Source organism: Hibiscus syriacus, unplaced genomic scaffold, assembly GCF_006381635.1.
Source record: "Hibiscus syriacus cultivar Baekdansim isolate YM2019G1 unplaced genomic scaffold, ASM638163v2 tig00111693_pilon, whole genome shotgun sequence".
In the NCBI taxonomy this organism is placed as follows: Eukaryota; Viridiplantae; Streptophyta; class Magnoliopsida; order Malvales; family Malvaceae; genus Hibiscus; species Hibiscus syriacus.
In genome coordinates this window covers 101,135-119,990 of record NW_024063156.1, presented here as the reverse complement: position 1 = coordinate 119,990, position 18,856 = coordinate 101,135, and the positions used below count along the sequence as shown (strand labels likewise).

General features: G+C 35.7%; 3 protein-coding genes across 4 annotated transcripts; 2 read left to right on the top strand and 1 right to left on the bottom strand.

Annotated features, from left to right (window-relative positions):
• The first annotated feature begins 1,544 nt into the window (after nucleotides 1–1,544).
• On the top strand, nucleotides 1,545–9,426 carry LOC120167657 (sulfate transporter 3.1-like). 2 transcript variants are annotated; one of them, XM_039176607.1, is made up of 12 exons: nucleotides 1,545–1,958; nucleotides 2,066–2,273; nucleotides 2,772–2,943; nucleotides 3,038–3,103; nucleotides 3,361–3,474; nucleotides 4,314–4,430; nucleotides 4,528–4,654; nucleotides 4,748–5,034; nucleotides 5,123–5,313; nucleotides 5,388–5,473; nucleotides 5,583–5,878; nucleotides 9,414–9,426. In XM_039176607.1, the coding sequence occupies exons 1-11, from the start codon at nucleotides 1,628–1,630 to the stop codon at nucleotides 5,843–5,845; spliced, it is 1,962 nt and encodes a 653-aa protein (XP_039032538.1). In that variant the 5' UTR covers nucleotides 1,545–1,627; the 3' UTR covers nucleotides 5,846–5,878; nucleotides 9,414–9,426. The 2 variants fall into 2 exon arrangements, with proteins under 2 accessions (XP_039032538.1, XP_039032537.1); XM_039176606.1 differs by lacking the exon at nucleotides 9,414–9,426 and having other exon boundaries at nucleotides 5,583–6,044.
• On the bottom strand, nucleotides 6,633–13,218 carry LOC120167656 (protein NETWORKED 1D-like). The gene is made up of 3 exons (XM_039176605.1): nucleotides 12,994–13,218; nucleotides 8,491–12,656; nucleotides 6,633–7,930 (listed from the first exon to the last, which is right to left on the bottom strand). Exons 1-3 carry the CDS (start codon nucleotides 13,094–13,096, stop codon nucleotides 6,752–6,754), a joined length of 5,448 nt encoding a protein of 1,815 aa, XP_039032536.1. The 5' UTR covers nucleotides 13,097–13,218; the 3' UTR covers nucleotides 6,633–6,751.
• A 4,829-nt stretch (nucleotides 13,219–18,047) lies between these two features.
• Nucleotides 18,048–18,566, top strand: LOC120167753 (pentatricopeptide repeat-containing protein At5g39350-like). Its single transcript, XM_039176673.1, has one exon. The coding sequence runs from the start codon at nucleotides 18,048–18,050 to the stop codon at nucleotides 18,564–18,566; it is 519 nt and encodes a 172-aa protein (XP_039032604.1).
• The last annotated feature ends 290 nt before the right edge of the window (nucleotides 18,567–18,856 follow it).

The following is an 18,856-nucleotide window of genomic DNA, read 5'->3' as shown; positions in this document are numbered from 1 at the left end:
TTTTTGAAGGTAACGTCACATAACATAAAAGGATGTTAATATGTTAATCCAGTAACTAATATAAAAATATGTTAATTTGAGAATTAATTTTTTTATGGTGATGTTTAGGTAAACATGCTCATGTTAAAAGGAAGTTTAATTGGTCCCATCTCAGTCCTCAAGGTGTTGACACGTGGGATGACTCCTTGGGTTATAGTTATAGCCTTCGATTTCCTTCAAATAGGACGAATAGAAAAGCAACCGCACGTGTGCAGCAGCCTTGCTCAAAACAGAAAAATATATAACTTGTCTCTAATTCAACATTTGACCCAACTTAGCCTTAGCATCAGTCATCTTTGACCTATCTTTGTACCACAAGACATATTTATCCTTTCATTTGAAATGATAATGAATTCCCGAATTAATGAATTTAGCTCCACAAACTAAAGTAACAATCTTTTTAATGTGTAAATGTTTAATATAGTTACACACTAATAATTAATATAAGCTAATATTTATTAGCACCTTATAAAATATTAAATATCAACAAAAGCCACCAAAGTCTTGAGTTAAAGTTTTTGTGTATGCATAAAATATCTGTTGGGATACTCACTTACCAATGCCAAGTTACAACTCAAGTCAATCCAGATTAATCAAAATAATACCTTGAAAATTGAGAGATCAACAAAAAAACATTACAGGTCAAATTCGTTTCCAAAAAAATATTAGAGATAATATTTATCAGTGATGGATTAAGGAGGGCTGCAAATGTGTAAACATGCATTGATTTTTTTCCTTGATTATTGATTTATTTTTATTGGAAAATAACTTTTTTTGGACTCGTGTTTGTTATGGGATATGTAAAACAAGAAGAAACAAACAAACAATTCCGACAAAAAAAAGAAGAGAGAATATGAAATGGCAAAGTCAAAAACTGCGAACGTCAGTTAATGTAGGAGAAGACAAAGGTCAAACCACTCATAATTAATAAAACTGCTAGAAGGGTAGGTTCGTAAAACAAAAATCAACAGAAATAAAACTGCTATTTGTTTACCTGTCAATGGAAAAGTCGTTTTCTCGGACTATCCAATGAGAATTAAACACGTAGCATGACAAGCCACGTCGCCCATTACAAAATAGAATTTTGAAAATGAAATTAACGTGAACTTTCAGGAATCTGCTCCCTGTTCTATCTAAAACTGATTGAGAAAACTGCACGAGGTGGGCAGCCGAATAATATAATAAAAACATACACAATAGATCGAGGAGAGTTCATAGGAACAGTTATTTTTAAAAAAAATATATATATTTTATGTTATTTAATTATTTTAATGAAATTTATTAAATAACAATAATAATTATAAATTATATTATTATAATAAAAAAATTATTAATAATTAAAAAATTCTAAATATATATTATCTTATATTTTCCATCTACACGTACTCGTTGAAAATCTGAGAGAGGGAGAGAAGAGGCGGGCCCCTTACCCCACTCAACCGAGTGAATGAAGATGCATCGTTCCCCTTCTATAAAGCCACCCCAAGGTCACCCATGTCCCTCCCATATACCCTCTCCTTGCACCATATCCGCTTTCTCTATCTTCCTTTGAATCTCCTCCACATAAACTAAGCACACCATTACTTTGATGGACAACTCTGATTATGCCTACCTTGATCGTCAACCTCCTCACCCAGTGGCGGTTCCTCCGCCGCAACCGTTTTTTAAGTCATTCAAGAACTCTCTCAAGGAGACGTTCTTCCCAGATGACCCGCTACGGCAATTCAAGAACAAACCACCTTCTCGGAAGCTCTTACTCGGCCTGCAATATTTCTTGCCCATTCTCGAATGGGGTCCTCGTTACAGCTTCGAGTTCTTGAAATCTGACCTCATCTCGGGGATCACCATCGCCAGTCTTGCTATCCCTCAGGGCATTAGCTATGCGAAGCTTGCTAACTTGCCACCCATTCTCGGCCTTTGTAAGTTCCAAAAAATGTTACTAACCTAACTAATTAACTAAATTATTACGTAGTTCTTTTAAAAAGTACTGATCAACTTTTTTTTTTTTTTGGGTTGGGAAATAAAGATTCAAGCTTTATTCCACCACTGATTTATGCGATGATGGGAAGTTCAAGAGATTTGGCAGTAGGGACAGTTGCAGTAGCATCACTACTCATGGGTTCTATGTTGGGGGATGAAGTGAATGCTGCTGAGAATCCCACGCTTTATCTTCACCTTGCTTTCACCGCAACTTTTTTTGCCGGTCTTCTTCAAGCTTCGTTAGGTCTCTTAAGGTACATAAATTGATCACCCATATATATATATATATATATATATATACAATTTTCTTCTTCTTTCCCTTTCTTCAGGTTCTGCAAAAGGTTTGAGGATTTTTGTCAAAAAGAGATTGAAAATTACGTTTTAAAAACAAAGTCTAAGTATAGGGTAAATTCTGAATGGATGCGTTTAAAAAAAGCCTTCATGAAGCTAACATTAGTATACCAGTAAGAATTTAGAAAGAAAGAGAATATTAATATAACAGCGAGAATCTACACAGAATACGATCGAACCATTGCTTTCCCAATGGCCATTGTCATTTATAGTTGTCGGATAGGAGACCCAACGTGATATAATTAATTTAACAATATAAATTGCCAAAAAAAGTAAAGAAAAAAAAAACCCTTTTCATATAGTGTATACATGAAGTAATATTTTGGGACAGTAAAATAAGGAAAAGGAGCAGATATTGTTGAAGTTAAAAAAATGAAAAATCAGTTGAATTATTGGTGCAGGCTAGGGTTTATTGTGGATTTTCTTTCACACGCGACGATAGTAGGGTTCATGGCAGGAGCAGCCACCGTAGTGATATTGCAGCAGCTAAAGGGAGTTCTAGGACTCGAGCACTTCACTCAATCTACCGATATTATCTCCGTCTTGCGCTCCGTCTTCTCCCAAATCCATGAGGTCAATCCTACTTTTGAAAATGAATATAAAATGCATCTCTTTCTGTAATTAATTTCTTCACTCACATGAAATCAAACATGTTTAAATTTGACAGTGGAGATGGGAGAGTGCTGTGTTGGGCATTGGTTTCCTCTTCTTCCTCCTCAGCACCAGATACGTGGTAAGTAAATCATATTATTCGGACCAAACAAAAAACAAACCAAATATAAAAGGAAAGGCCTATCATTTAACAAATAATTAAGTAAAGCAGCTGGCAGTTCAATAGAAGAAGTTAGAAATATGGGGTCTGATGGCGTCAAGGTTTGCTTTGATTCTAGAGATTAAGAGGCTGATATTTGTTTAGGTCTTTTTATATTTGATACGAGAAAGACAACACATTATAATATATATCGTTTCGAACTGTCGGTTGACAAACAGAGCAAACGGCGACCCAAGCTATTCTGGATATCAGCAATGGCACCTTTGACATCAGTCATTCTTGGAAGTCTTCTTGTTTATCTCACACATGCCGAGAAACACGGCGTTCAAGTGGTAAACTAAACCCCTCTATTTCTCCCCTTATTGTTATAATAATAAAATTAGCTTCCTACGTTTTTTTCCCTAAATAATATTCTTTTCTTTTAAGAATTTTTTCTCTTAATATTTTAATTTTTATCAAACAACTTATGTTCGATGAAAATCGTTAATTGTCTAATGGTTAACGTATATTACTAATGTGATATTTATATGTATGTTAAATTAATGATATGATAAGTGATGATATGACATATGTCATGTCACTAATTTAATTTAAAATATCACATCAATGATATATGTATACAGTTAATCAATTAATACTTTTCATCAAATATAAATTATTTTGATTAAAAATAAATATTTAGGCTAAAATGCTCGGAAAAAATAAGAATCAAAATGATAATTTAAATAAATATTAGGGACTAATTCTATCATTATATTTTTTATTTAAGATAATCATTTTCCCTTATTTTTTTTAAAATAAAAAAAGAAAAGAAATGGCATTGCTTTAGCATACGTAAAACTTTTTCAATAATATATATATATATATATATATATAAAAAGATTTACCACGATGAAGAGGAACAAAACAGACATATTGGACCACCAGAAAAGTCATTGATAAATGTATTTCCCAGCCTTTTAAATAAGTTGTGTTGGGCCAATCCTAATAATTGCTTAGCCTGAGCTCCCACCAACCTCACTGATTGGACTATTATTTTACATATTTCTTGTTTTAAAAGAAACCATAAAATGTAATTAACTAGAAAAATTAATATATTTCTTATCACACTATTTCGTGAAAGCATGAAGAGCTTGACTTTGTTGCAACCGTATTGATTTGACAATGGTAGATAGGAAGCTTGAAGAAAGGGCTGAATCCACCGTCGTTTGGGGATTTTGTATTTACATCTTCGTATTTGTCAACAGCCGTGAAGACTGGCGTCGTCGCCGGTATCATTGCTCTCGCCGTAAGCTACCCTTTCTCGGTTCTAACTTTGAATGCCATCGGTTTCATTAGTTTAAGGAAATAGGCTGATTGTGTTTGTTGGTTGCTGTGAATTCCAGGAAGGAATAGCAGTGGGAAGAAGTTTCGCAATGTACAAACACTACCACATCGATGGGAACAAAGAAATGGTAGCTATTGGGACCATGAACATTGTTGGTTCTTGCTTCTCCTGCTATCTCACAACAGGTGAATCTTGCTGCTCGATTCTTAAAGCCTAACTAAGAAGGGTTTCTTTTATATGATTTGCAAATCGTGGTATTGGTGTTGGTCTATTTGCAGGGCCGTTTTCTCGGTCGGCTGTCAACTTCAATGCAGGGTGTAAAACGGCAATGTCGAACGTTGTCATGGCGATTGCAGTTATGTTCACATTGCTGTTCCTAACACCACTGTTCCATTACACTCCCCTCGTGGTGTTGTCTGCTATTATCATGGCTGCAATGCTCGGTCTCATCGATTACGAGGCTGCAATTCATCTTTGGAAGGTTGATAAATTCGATTTCGTGGTGTGTACGGGCGCATTCCTCGGTGTTGTTTTCGCAAGCGTGGAAGTTGGATTAGTCATAGCGGTACGATGATATCCTTATATCAGCAAAAACACAACAGAACATGAACTTAGTTCCTTCATCTGATAATTCATTGTGTAATAAAATGCAGGTTGTAATATCTGTGCTGAGATTGCTTCTGTTTATCGCGAGACCTAGGACCTTTCTTCTCGGAAACATTCCGAATTCCACCATCTACAGAAACGTTGAGCAATATCCAACTACAAACAGTGTTCCTGGGATTCTTATACTCGAGATTGATGCTCCAATTTACTTTGCTAATGCAAGCTACTTAAGAGAAAGGTACTTGAGAATTTGATTGCTTAAATATTATCTGACATCTTAATTCGATCAAAATGGATTGTTGATCTTATCAGGATCTCAAGGTGGATTGATGAAGAGGAAGACAGGCTGAAATCTGCAGGGGAAACAAGCTTACAGTATGTTATACTTTACATGAGTGGTGAGTGATTTATCAATCCGGCTCGAACTGCAGCCATATTATCTGCAACATCAAAGAACAAAAAAGCTATAGAGAATCTCACAGGGGTTTACAATTTTTGGTTTCACAGCTGTTGGCAACATTGATACCAGTGGAATAAGCATGCTTGAAGAAGTGAAGAAAACCACTGACAGAAGGGGGATCAAGCTTGTGTTGGCTAACCCTGGAGCCGAGGTGATGAAGAAACTGAACAAATCTAAGTTCATAGAAACGGTAGGTGAAGAATGGGTATATTTGACAGTAGGAGGAGCTGTTGAAGCCTGCCATTACAAGCTTCATACATGCAAACCAGACACCACCAATGAGAAATTGCAGACGTGGAACAATGTCTAAAGCTTAATAGATTTTTGATGTACCAGGTCCATGGTCTTTTTCTTTAAATTAAAGGACTTGTGCATCCGAGAATCAGGATGCATAGCTAAATTAAGCTTTAGATGCTTCAATTGGAAGTTGGAGGTCTATTTTCCCTCTTCCAAAATAAGCAAGTTGTAGAGTGATACATATCATGCCAATGAAGTTTAAATAAAAAAAAGTATTAATAAATGTTGTTGACAACAACGCAACCACATGGACAAATTTTAGTATTTTGTTTTTCTGAATAAGTTCTCAACTCAACCCCATTGTAAACTCAGAATAAAACTTGAATTTAAACTTTGAACAAATCAAGTTATCGGCCGTGCTGTATTCGAATTGGAAAAAAGCGGAGTAGAAATGACAATTTTTTTCTAACTTGACGAGTTTTGATTAGAATATATGTTTTTCTTAAAAAAATCGAGTTCGAAAGGAATTTAGTGTAAACAAAATTCAAGTTCGAGTCGGAATCAAATCTAGAATAAAAAATCTTCGATCCACCCTATTTGAGATATTTACTAAAATGTGGGATTCGGGTCGGATTAGGGAGAAAAATGGGCTAACACCACTCCAGAATGAAATACGTAGACAGCTCTGAAAGCAATACACAAAAGATCAACATATATTGACCTTGAAGAAAATAATTTCCATTGAAATCCATATTTACGGCAAACTGACAAACATCTAGAAAAGGGAACTTTTAGGCTATACCATAAGTGCCTTTAAATATACAGCAGGAAATCTCTTAAAAGTAAAAGAACAATGCCTGTATAAGAAAATAAATACATGCACAACACAAAAATAGTAAGACATTTATGGACAATGCAACTAAAGTCGCATTACTGGTAATCTACTGAAAATGTATTGTGCCGTTGATGAGTAATTGCCTCAATTTTCTTTAGCTGGGTATCGCACGCATGAGCAGAAGTGTGATTTCTTCTTCACGCTGGTTTTTACCCCACCATAAAGATAGTCCCGCAATAAAACTCTTCTTTTATACTCGGAGATTCTGGTTTGTGCTTTGCTTTTTTGTTTATCATCAAGATTCAGTAAGAGAAACTGTATCTTCTGCACCTCCAGCTGCAACCGGCCTATCTTTTCGGACCCTCTTCGAGCTTGTTCTGATAGTCTCCGTCTCCTTACACTCACATTCTCATTTGGTTCTAGTGCAGATTTCCCATCAAGAGACCAGGAACCATCTTCAACATGCGTTATCAATTTGTGATTGACATCAACTAGCTTCATGATGGCTTCCTCGGCTTCTTCTAGCTGCTCTTTCACTGTGCCATATTCAATTCCTTTCCTCTTATTGTTTGTCTCAGTTATCTCTACCTTCTTCTTCAGGTCCTGCACTGTTATTTGAAGGTTAGCCAACTTTTGCGCATCAGAATCAAGTCTTTGTAAAATCTTCCTCTTGCTGCCGTCATGGTTGGGCTCTGAAAATCTCTTAGAACTCTCTTGATCTACACCCAACTCCTTCACAAGAGATTCTGTAGAAGGAGTTCTGCTCTTGCGTGCCTTTACTGTTCCAATCTGCTGGTAGTCAGTTGGTGCATTGGTCATATTCTGGGCCTTCCTGACATTCAAGTTGATATCAGCATTACAGTCCGTGGTTTCCCACGACTCAAGCATCTGAGCATCAACCTCTGCCACAGTTCCTCTCCTGCTTAACCCATAGGATGAGCTCCCAGATATCTGATCAAGTATGATATCTTTTGTCATCTCATTTTCTTCAGATATTTCAGGAGTTGGTCTCTGTACGTTGACATTGTTACCGAACCGAAGGACAAGTTCATCTCCTTCTTTTCTAGTATTCATCCGCCTCTTTGCTCTAGCACTTTCTTGACTAGAGCTGCTTCCATATTTTAACTCTTCTATCTGTCTCGTAGCACTATCTAGTTTGGAATTGAGATTTAAGTTTTCCATTTCCAGGACTGCCTCTTCAATGGCTTTAATTCTCATATGGATACTCTGCAAGTCGGAGAAACCACCGGGAACGGAGGCAATCTGACCTTCACTTGTTTGTTGACAGTTTTCAGCATGCAATTCGGCTCCCAGATTGGCATACTGGAAAACAAGACAATTGTAAGCCGAAGAATCAAAGCTCATAATCATTCAAGATCCACGGCACTGTTAACATAAATGATAATTTACTGAAAGTCGTATTTACATCCAACTTATTAAGATCTATATTCTAAGCAGAACTAGCTTCCACTTCGACAAAGTTCTGACATACTTTCAGTAATGAAAAACCACTTGATAATGCCATGCAATATCTAGGCCTAGCAGAAGTAAAACAGAACGAGAAACCACATATCAGGTTAACACAAAGATCAAGAAAACAAACAGAACAAAAGTGCAAAGCATTAGTTCAATAAAAATGCTAAACAACTTTCTCACGGGAAACAAGATGTTTCAAAAAAGATAATGTTAGTCAACATATACTAGTGCAAACTCAGAGAACTAGGGGCATAAATTTGCTTGTGTAAATAAACCACCAGATGCTCGCACAGGTAAAAAAATATATATGGTTGGCTTAGAACTTAAGTTTTATATTCAACCAAATAGGATTAAGTCCATATTGCTTTGGTTTATTAAAACTTGAAAAACAAATATGAACACATTACCTTTACTACATTATGATCTGAGGGAAGTTTAGGATGCAAGAGAGTTCGACTCTCCAAAGATGTCACGCTATCCATGAGAGAAACAATTGCAGGAACATATGCTTCAAACTGAGCTTTAAGTCCTTCATTCTCACTTTCCAAGATTCTAACACTTCTTTCCAGCTCTTCTACCTCCGCAGCTTTGGAATTTCTTCTACATTTAAGGACTTCACATTCGTTACTGAGCTCATGAATCTTCTCTTCAAAAATTGCTTCACGGACAGATGAAGTCTGTAGCTCACCATACCATGCAGAAGCCTTAGTTTCCCAAATTTCAACTTCATTTCTTCCCTTTAGTAATCCAAGGCTCAAAATCTCCTCCCTATGTTTAATTTCTTTAAGTTCCTCATTCAATTTTGACAATTCAACCTCAAGTTTCTGATTAACCTGGCGAATGCTTTCAGTCTCCTTACTTTGATGATCATAGTCCCCAGATAGTTTCAGAATTTGCTTCTTTTGATCTTCACCTATCAGCTTGACATCCTCACATTTAGTCTGCAGATCCTCCAAAACTTTATGCAGTTGAGTTCTCTCCTCTTGAATTGCACTGAGCATTTGTTCTGCTTCCAATAGCACAATCTCCTTCTGGCACAACAGAACCTTCCCCTTTGCAACTTCACTGTTTAACTGATCACCAACAGATCTAACTGAAACCAGTTCATTCTCCAATCTTTTCATTGAATCATTGAGATTTGAGTTTTCCATTTGCATCTCTTCAAGTTGCTTTTCAATCATCTTCAATTTTCCCTCGAGATCATTATTGACACATTTGAGTTTATCCAGATTGTCACTGAGATACTTTATATCCTCAAAATTATCAACAATAATATCCTTAAAAATAAGAGAAATGTTACTTTGTGATATCGCTTCAGAAATTACAGCAGAGTTTTCCTCTTCTAGATCATGTTTCTGCTTGTCCAAGTCTAAGATTTCCTTCATCATAGATCTTTTCTCATTTAGCACCTTGCAGTTGTCTTCCAGTGAAGTCTGATACTGCCTTTGCAAGGCTAACAGTTGCCCACGAACACTTATCAATTCAGTCTGCAAAGTTTCTTCTCTTTGGCCTCCCTCTACCACCTTTGATCTCAATACTTCATTCATATCCGCAAGTTTTTCAGCTCTGATCTGCAGCTTCAAAAACTTCTCAGACTGAACATTCAACTCTTCATGCAGTGAATTTTTCACTGTGGCAAGATTTTCTGCCTCTAGTTTCAGTTGTCCGAGCAATGCAATAAGAACTGAATTCTCAATTATGAATTGCTGATTTTCATCCAGAGACTTTAGAAGTGAATTTTGCACCTCTTGGAGTCTGCCACATACACGGTCAAGAACTGATTGGTCTTGTTTGATCTTATCATCATAACCATGGATATCATTACAATCAAGATTCCTCAAAACCTGATAAAGCCCCATTCTCAGTATGGTAATTTGATCAAATAAGGATTTTATCTCCATCTGCTTTTCACAATTCCCGAGCTCCAATTCAGAGATAAGTTTTTCTGATAATTTGGAGGCCTCCAAGAGTTTCTTACACTCGAGCAATAAGGACAAATTCTTCTCTTCCAGATCTTGTGCACATTTCTGCAAGATGAAAACTTCTACCTGAGTATCCATGGCCTTTTCCTGCTCCTCTTCAAATTCTTTCTTCCTGAACAGTCTTTCTCCTTGCAGAAAATGGATCTGAGATTCCATAACAGTTTCTCGGGTTTTACTCAACTGCACAAAACTGGCATGTTGTTGCATTTCAGCCTCTAGTGACTTTTGTAGCTCTTCCACTTCACGGACTGTTGACCCTCTCTCTTTCTCCAGACGTACATATTTTTCTTCTAGTCCCTTGTATCTCTCCTCTAAATCTTCCAGCCTTTTCTGACTGACATCCAACTGAGAAATCAAACCTTCTCTCTGTGTTACCAAACCAGACTTCTCATCACCAAGCAACATGCATGAGTTTTCTAAGCTCCTTAATTTTTCCCTCGATCCTTCAAGTTCAGCATTAGCATCAGAAAGGGTATTCTCCAGAAAGTTATTCTTCTCAGAAAGTTTCTCCAGATTCTCAGTTGCAGTTTGTAACTGACAAATGAGTGTGTCCTCCTTAGCAGCAAGGGCGGTTTTCTCTCTCAAAAGTGATTGGCAGGATTCTTCCAACGTCTTTACTCTCCCCCGAACACCTTCTAGCTCGACATTCAAATCCGAGACTGAATTATCTAAAAGGGCATTCTTCTCAATAAGTTTCTCCATGATTTTCAACTTCTCAAGGAGGACCAGCTTTTCATCTCTTTCTCTTTCGCAGACATATTTAAGCTCTGTGTTCTCGTCCTGCAATTTCTTTACAGATGATGCAAAGTTTTCTGGATTTAAGCTAACTGACTCCAGCTGCTCTGTCATATCCTGGTGTCTCTTGTTTAAGTTATTGAGTTCCTCTTTCAAACAGTAAATTTCTTGCTGAAGAGCATTTCTTTGGTCCACTCTAAGTTCAACTTCAGCTTCAAGTTTTGCAATAGTCACCCTTAAGCTTAAGATCTCATCTTGCAAATTCTTGATGGACACAGCTGAACTTAAACTGAGTTTGTTCAGGCTCATGTTCTTCTCCTTGGCCCTCTGTAGTTCATCCTCTAAACCCTGATTACGAGTTTCAAAGTTCTGTAAAATTTGAGTCCTGTTCTGAAGCTCCATAGCCAGAGATCTGAGTTCTTCCTGAGATTGAGAGTGTAAATGCTGCAGAGTTTGAAACGCTGTTTCAGCCTCCATAAATCTCATGCGCTCCTCTTGTATGGAGGTCCAAAGTCTCCCCAATTCCTTCTGTTTCTCTGTTAGTTCTTGGCTTTGATCACCCATCTTCTGCACCAAAGACTCCACCTCGGTATGCAAACTCTGATTGGTTCTCTCCAACAGACTACACCTTTCTTCAGCACCTTTCAACTTAGCAACCCCATAATCCAACTCGCTTTTGAGCCTTTGAGCCTCCTCCTCGGCAGATTTAAGTCTTTTTTCCAGGATAGCAATTGTCTCCAAGCACTGCTGGTACTGAAGAGCAGCTGTTTCTTTGTCTTTGGTCAGCTCAACAACTACTTGCTTTAAAGTTTCAACTTCACTTTCAGCCTTCACTGCTCTTTCTTCCATCCTTCTGGCACTTTCTTCAGCATTCAATACTTGTTCTTCCAGGTTGCTTATTGTCTCTGAACACTGCTTGTATCGAGCAAGAGCATCGTCCTTTTCAGCTTCTACTCTAGCAAGGTCCTGCTTTAAAGCTTGAGTTTCTGTCTCGGCTATACTAGCTCGCTCACTCAGTTCTCCAGCATCTTTCAGAGCATGAGAAATACTATTTTGAAGATTATTGATCTTCTCCAAGCATTGCTGGTATTGAGAAAGATTAGCTTTTCTTTCGGCCTCTAATTTTGTGAGGGCATACTTCAAAGTCTGAACTTCAGCTTCAGCTTGATTTGCTCGTTCATTAAGCCCCTTGGAATCTTCTTGTGCACGATAGACTTCTTTCTCTAGATTGGACAATCTCTCCAAACTCTGTTGGTACTCAAGCAGGCCAGCTTCTTTTTCAGCTTCTAATCTCGCAAGAGCATTCTTCAAGGTTAAAATCTGCATCTCAGCTTTACTCACTCGTTCGGACTCAGATGGGACTCGAACCCTGATATCAGAACCCCCACTGTCCTGCAGACTTCTTTCTTTCTCATCTACACCATGGAAGAAATGTTTCAGACCCTTTCTGGCCAATGGAAGTTCAGATTCTTCTGTGAATGTTGCAATCCTCTTGGTAGAAAGAGAAGGAATTCCCACAGCATCCTTCTGCAACTCATCAGGCTCCAAAAATGCTCGCACAAGTGGTGTCATCTCAGGTGTACGGGGATCTACATCAGCAGCAGGACCTGGTTTGTCATCTGCAAATACCATGGGAACTTGGTTTGGAAATACTTCTGCCATGGTCCAATGAGCCTGACGAAGCACCCCGGTTGCATGATCATATCTTTCAGCCAAAGCACGGTATGCTCGATAAAACTCTTCTACCAATTTCATTAACTCTGGGCGCTTCTTGTAATACATCTCTGCTCGCCTAGCAAAGGAATCAGCATCTTCTTCAATGAGCTTGATCATTTGCTTGACCTTCGTATCCATATCTGTCCAAGCAGAAGATATTCCGATGAGTCAAATTACAGGTATACAGAGAAAGAATGAAAACTCCATTGCTGCAATCAAATAAAATTATGAAACCAGAGAAAGAGGAATCTCATTACCACTAGGCAAAATTTCATTGGATTCCATAATCAATTTAGCTCTTTCAAACTCGGTTTGATTAATGAAAGCCACCAACCAAACTCAATAAAGAATCAAATGTCAAGCTTCTAAACCAAGTTCCTATACACATTTTAACTAATCTTTAACTGTTGCTACTCAACTGTTTATAGCTCATCATATTGTTACTTATCAAGATTCTAATAGCAATGATCAGATTACCTGTGAGATTCTCCTTGAGCCATTTAGAATTTTTTCGGCTTATGTGGCTGTTCCACCACCATGAGTACATGCCTTTAGAATCTGTATGCTTCACAGTTGCCATGACTTTAGTCCTCAACAACACCACTTCCTGTTTCTCGCCAAGGATTAGAATCTTAATTGAAAGAATTAGGTGATGGATCAGCCAGGAACAAGCCTTTTCGAATAGAAAATAACAACTCTTAATATTGACGTTGTCCTGAAATCTCTCACCCTTTTGTGCTTCTTATTTCCTGGTATCAACAAACAAAAACCAAAACAAATCAATTTTGACATGAAGGAAAAACATTACTTGATCACATGATCAGGAACTTAAAATGATCAAGCAGAAAACTGCAGACAAATAACCTGATCATAATGACCCAACGGTCCAAGTATGTCAAGGAGAGGCCTAGCAACCGATCACTGTTGTATCCAAAGCCGCCAGAAAGTTACCTAATCAAGATAACGCATAATTAAAATAGGTGGCTTGAAAAGGTAAGGTAGAATCTGATAAATCAACAAAAAAAAGGCTTAAAAATAAATTCCATATATAGAATCAGCAGCATGACATATAAATCATCGACAAGATCATCATGAAATTAATTGAATTTTATCAACTTAAACATAATTCAAAAAATAAATTACCTGTAGAAGGATAAAGAGTAACAAAAATCATCGACTATATAAAGCAAGAACAATTGACATGCAAAACCATTAAAAACGGCAAACAGGAAATGCAGAATAGAATAAAAAAGCTTACGATCAATTTTCTTGATTTAGAAGAGAATGGTTTCTGGGTTTTTTTATTATAGGCAGCCGTTGATGAGCAAAAGATGAGCTTTTTTCCCTGCTTTCTTTCAACCCGTTTTCCGAGTGATCTTCCTCTACTTTATTATGGTGCGGTTTTGGTACTATTTGAAAAGGTTGTGAATGAGGAAAAAGATGGCCAAAATTATGTATTAAGCAAAAGAAACAGAGGAATTTGTATTAACACTTCGTGCGTCGTTGCAGTTTTGTTTACGAACACAGAAACTTAGCAGTCAAGAAAGAATCAACTCTTTTGGGAAATGGAAATGACGATGTTGTCCCTTTGTGCTTAAAGTTTAAAAAATGTGTTCCTTCATCTTGAATAAAATCTTAATAAAACCTGCGTTTTGCATGGATTTCATGTCGATCCAGGAACGGAATGTGTTATTATAATTTTGATTTACATTAGATATTAAATATAATTTTAAAGGTTGTTATTTTAAATAAATAAATAAAGCAATGGGTAGGAGAATTAAAAGGTAAAAACCATTACTCTTTTCTTTTTCTCTAATTGAATATTTATTTCCAAATTGTGACTTTATCATAATTAGAAAATAATAAAAGAATCTAAATAATCTTGAATTGTTTACTAATATTTAAGATATTATAATTTTTTAATAAAATAGTATCTATTTATAATATTTTTTAATTATTGATAATGTATATATATCTTAAAATTATAATTGTTAGAATTTATATCTTTTATAAAAAATAATATTTTTTATTGTCAAAATTATTCAATAAGTTCATATACTATCATCTTTTATTTTTATGTTTTAATTAGAATTATGCATATAACCTTTTAAAATATTTTAAGGTAATTATAAAGTTATATCTATTTTAAATTTTTTAACTTTTCACAACGTACATATACTATTTAAATTTAATGCCTCTAGAAAAAAAAACTCCCTATTAAATATGGAAATCATTTAATTGGCTCAATTATGTGTATAAATTTAAAAATATATTTTATGACAGAAAATATTTATTAATTTTTTTATCCATTGGGCAGTGGGTTGCCCGAGGACGCTCGTCTTACCAAGAGATGGCAACGGGTCGGGTTTGAATCGGGTATTGATTCCCGTCCCATCTCCGTTTAAAAAACTCATACCTGTTTTCGCTTAAAAAACAACAAGGATTTAAATGATGATCCCAATCGGATAATCGGGGAAATCGCGGAGAAACAGATATCCCCGTTTAGCATAAACGGTTATTTAAACGAGTATCGGGCCGGATATATATATTTAAATTAAATATAAAAATAATATATATATATATATATATTAATTTAATTTAAATTTATTAATATTATATATATATATATAATTATTATTTTTAATATTTATCGGAGCGGATAATCGGGACGGGGATTACTAAACACGTCCCCATCCCCGTTTAGCATAAACGATTTTTTCTCATCCCGTTTAATTTGATTTTTGATTTTCCCTGTCGGTTCGAATTTTTTTTTCATCCCTAATCTTACCTCACATAACTAATAAAATTATGACCACGTGTACAAAGTAGAAAGATTAAAAGCATTTTAGTATTTTACACACCTGCATGATAAATGAGCTTACTGCATTTACTATGGTAATTTTAAATTATTTATATTGAAAAAGAAAAGACCAATCAGTTTAATATTATTTTTATCAGTGCAAAAAATAATATAATATATATATATATATATATATATATATGAGTCAGCAGTGAGCAACCAAAATGTGACAGCCGCTGCCAATGGCCCACTTTCTATGGGAAAAGGACGGTGCAGATGGCTTAAATTATGACGACAGGATAGGCATCTGAAAGAAAAAGCCACCCTTTACCATTCGCTATTATTGCTTCATGTGCCATGTAATCCAATCCCATTTTGAGATTTTATTTTTATTCATTTTTCGGCTGATATATATTATAATTAAGAAATTACAATTTAAGAAATTCAGCATCAAGTGTGATCTGAGTAGGTAGGTCTGGAAATACCAATAAAAGATAATGGCACGAACAAATGGGCGGTTTGCCAAATTCCAGCTGAAGAAAATAGAAACAATTGGATACAACCTTCCACCTTGACTCGTGGACTTTGCTTCTTATCGGAGGAGTCGTGCACCGCAGGCTTTGACATGATAGTCTCTATGATACAGTCAACAGTCCCCACAATTAATCAATTTTATCTGTATTAATTATTAATTTGCCTAATAACGTGAGAAGTTTGATTTTTAAAATAAATTTTAATACTATAAATAAAATAAATAAAAATAGAATAATTGTTTTTATTATAAAAGTTCTATTTCGGTTAATCAATCAATGAAACATATACCAATAATTATAAACGGGTTATTCTTTTTCCTACACTACCGCTTGCTCCTTTATTTTCATCTTTGATTGATAGACGTTTTTTTGTAAATTTTTTAATTTTATTTTTTGATCGTTTGTTCTTATTATTTATTTTTCTCATGATTGAATTTGGCATTGTCACGACTGATTAAGATGATGCTCATTTACTATTCTCATTAATCTTCCTTGTTTTGGATCCTCGAATTAAATTTGGATACACAATCTACGTTCATAGATAGTTTTCTCATTATACTTGACTCTAATTTACATTTGTCAATAGTCTTTCAGTAGTTTAATCATTTGTTGTGGTTTATTTGTCGTAGCAGTAAGATCTATTCTTTTCTACTTATTGTCCGGGTTTTTTTAATGAATTTTCACTTTTTCCTCGTATGATTCTTATATGATGTTAAGTGATTAGTTTTTTTATGTTAATGGTTATAAGACACTATCCTAATTATATGATTTTTTTTTATTTTTTGATTTAAAAAATTGAAATTCGACATCTTAAGATACGTTGAGATTAAAACATTAAAAATATATATACATAATTAAAAATACTTTAAGTTACTTTTTTCTATTATTAACATAAATTGTTCAAAATAAGTTTAGTAAGTATCAAATCAAATTTGATTTGTGAAGGAAATAAAATATAGTGATGGAATATATGTTAGAAATCAATCAATTTGCTAAATATTTGGTTTATGATTTATTAGGAATATATTTGAGAATATGATTAGGTCATGGCGGTTGGTAGAATAAATAAATACAAATTTGATTTTTGTGTGAGGGGTGATTAATCAACTAGAATTTGTGGTCTTTAAATCCATTGCTTTCAAAAGTCTAATTACGAGGGAGATTATATGGTTATAATTCAATTACGCCTTCAGCATACATCAATAAATTATACTTAATTGATACAATGATTTGCCTCCAAATAAAGGCCAACTCATGGTTCAAAATTGCTTTGATCGTTAGGTAAAAAAATTATAAATAGAGAAGGGGTCATCATTCATCAACAATTAACAAAGAGGCTTACAAACATCACGAATTATTGCTTCTAACTGGTGTGCTTTGTTTATAGAAAATAAGCGGGGTAACAATTTACTATGGTTCGAATGGCAAAAAATAAAAATGTTTAGTTGACAATTAGTGGCTCATTCCTTCTAATTTGAATGGAAAATGATTGATAAGTCGAAGTTCATATGAGAGAGAAAGTTGGTTTTGAAAGTGAGAGAAGGGATTCGAATGTTTGATGATCATGTAATCATTCATTCATAGGATGAGATATAGTACTTAGAAAGTTGAACGCAAGTTATTACATGCTTATTGTGCTTATTCTTTGTTAGCATATTGAGTCGGCAACAATGGTGCCCGTACTGCGTATGCACTGCGTATGAATGCTTAGCTTGCATGGTGTTAGTAAAGTAGTTAGGAGCTTCTTGAAGCTGTTAGTGGCAGTTAGGGTTGTTAGTATCAATTGTGAAGTTTGTTAGGCTTATATTAGACATTATAAGTTGTATATAAACAACATAAGTTTGTATTCCATACACAATTCTTTTCACAATCAATATACAAGTGTTATACTTTTTTACTTGCTGCTCATCTCTTTTTCATGTTCACAGTGCCATTCATGGCCCCTTTCTCACATGGTATCATTCGCCAAAGATCCTTACGTCATCTTTCTTCCGTTGTTTCCATTTTGTTCTTTGATCGGGTTCTTCAATCGCTTCGAAGTTTCCTTCGTTGTTTTCTTGGCTCTTGCTGGTTGTTTTCTTGGTTTGTATGATTTCTTGTTTCCCATCTCTCCTTCATTCTAGTTTCTTTATTTTTTTGGGTTTTCCTTGGGAGCGTTTTAGTGTTTTTTCTTGGTTCCTTTTCTTGGCTTGGTTGCAATGGTTGGTCTGGATTCCATTGGTGTTCAACAGATTCCTAAACAAGACATTGTTAAGCTCACTGAGCATACGTATCTTTTATGGAAACACCAGGTTACTCTGGTGATTGATGCTTATGGTCTACTTCGGTATATCTCCAACACTGCTGATGTTCCAGGAGAATTTGTTACTGATGGCCAACGTGTTGAAAATTCAGCGTTTGTGCTCTTTCGGCAACAGGACAAACTGTTAGCTTCTTGGATTTTAACCACTGTGAGCATGGACGTCTTACCCCATGTGACGGGTCTCATATCGTCATTAGCCATATGGAATACCATTTCTCGGCTTCTTGAAAGATTAAGCTCCCGAGATGTTGTTTCTTGGACTTCTATTATTTCAGGTTCTGTGCTATGTGGATTCATGCATGAAGCGCTTCTGGCTTTCTTTAAGATGCAAGAAGATGGGGTTGCACCCAAAGAGGTGACAATTATGAGCAGTTTACATGCATGTTCCTTCATTGGACGACTAAGGATATTGTAGTGGGTTCATGCCTTAGTTTCAAAATTGGGGTGTCATCAACATGAACTTGTATTGAATTCTATAGCTGAGACATTTGTGATTTCATCTACATGTCCGATTCAAGTCGAACGGAAGGAGGCATCGGCACTTCCGATTCAAGTCGAATGGAATGAGGCATCGGCACTTCCGATTCAAGTCGAACGGAAGGAGGCATCGGCACTTCCGATTCAAGAGGAACGGAAGGAGGCATCGGCACTTCCGATTCAAGTCGAACGGAAGGAAGCATCGGCACTTCCGATTCAAGTCGAACG

Bases quoted from the DNA above. Each gene is read 5' to 3' on its own strand.
- LOC120167657 (XM_039176607.1), top strand. From the start codon at position 1,628: ATGGACAACTCTGATTATGCCTACCTTGATCGTCAACCTCCTCACCCA. The intron at 4,431-4,527 runs GTAAGCTACCCT...TGTGAATTCCAG, and splicing joins CCGGTATCATTGCTCTCGCC to GAAGGAATAGCAGTGGGAAG. The intron at 5,035-5,122 runs GTACGATGATAT...AATAAAATGCAG, and splicing joins AAGTTGGATTAGTCATAGCG to GTTGTAATATCTGTGCTGAG.
- LOC120167656 (XM_039176605.1), bottom strand. From the start codon at position 13,096: ATGGCAACTGTGAAGCATACAGATTCTAAAGGCATGTACTCATGGTGG. The intron at 12,657-12,993 runs GTAATCTGATCA...CTGCTTGGACAG, and splicing joins GCTCAAGGAGAATCTCACAG to ATATGGATACGAAGGTCAAG. The intron at 7,931-8,490 runs GTAATGTGTTCA...CTTGTTTTCCAG, and splicing joins CAGATCATAATGTAGTAAAG to TATGCCAATCTGGGAGCCGA.
- LOC120167753 (XM_039176673.1), top strand. From the start codon at position 18,048: ATGGTTGGTCTGGATTCCATTGGTGTTCAACAGATTCCTAAACAAGAC.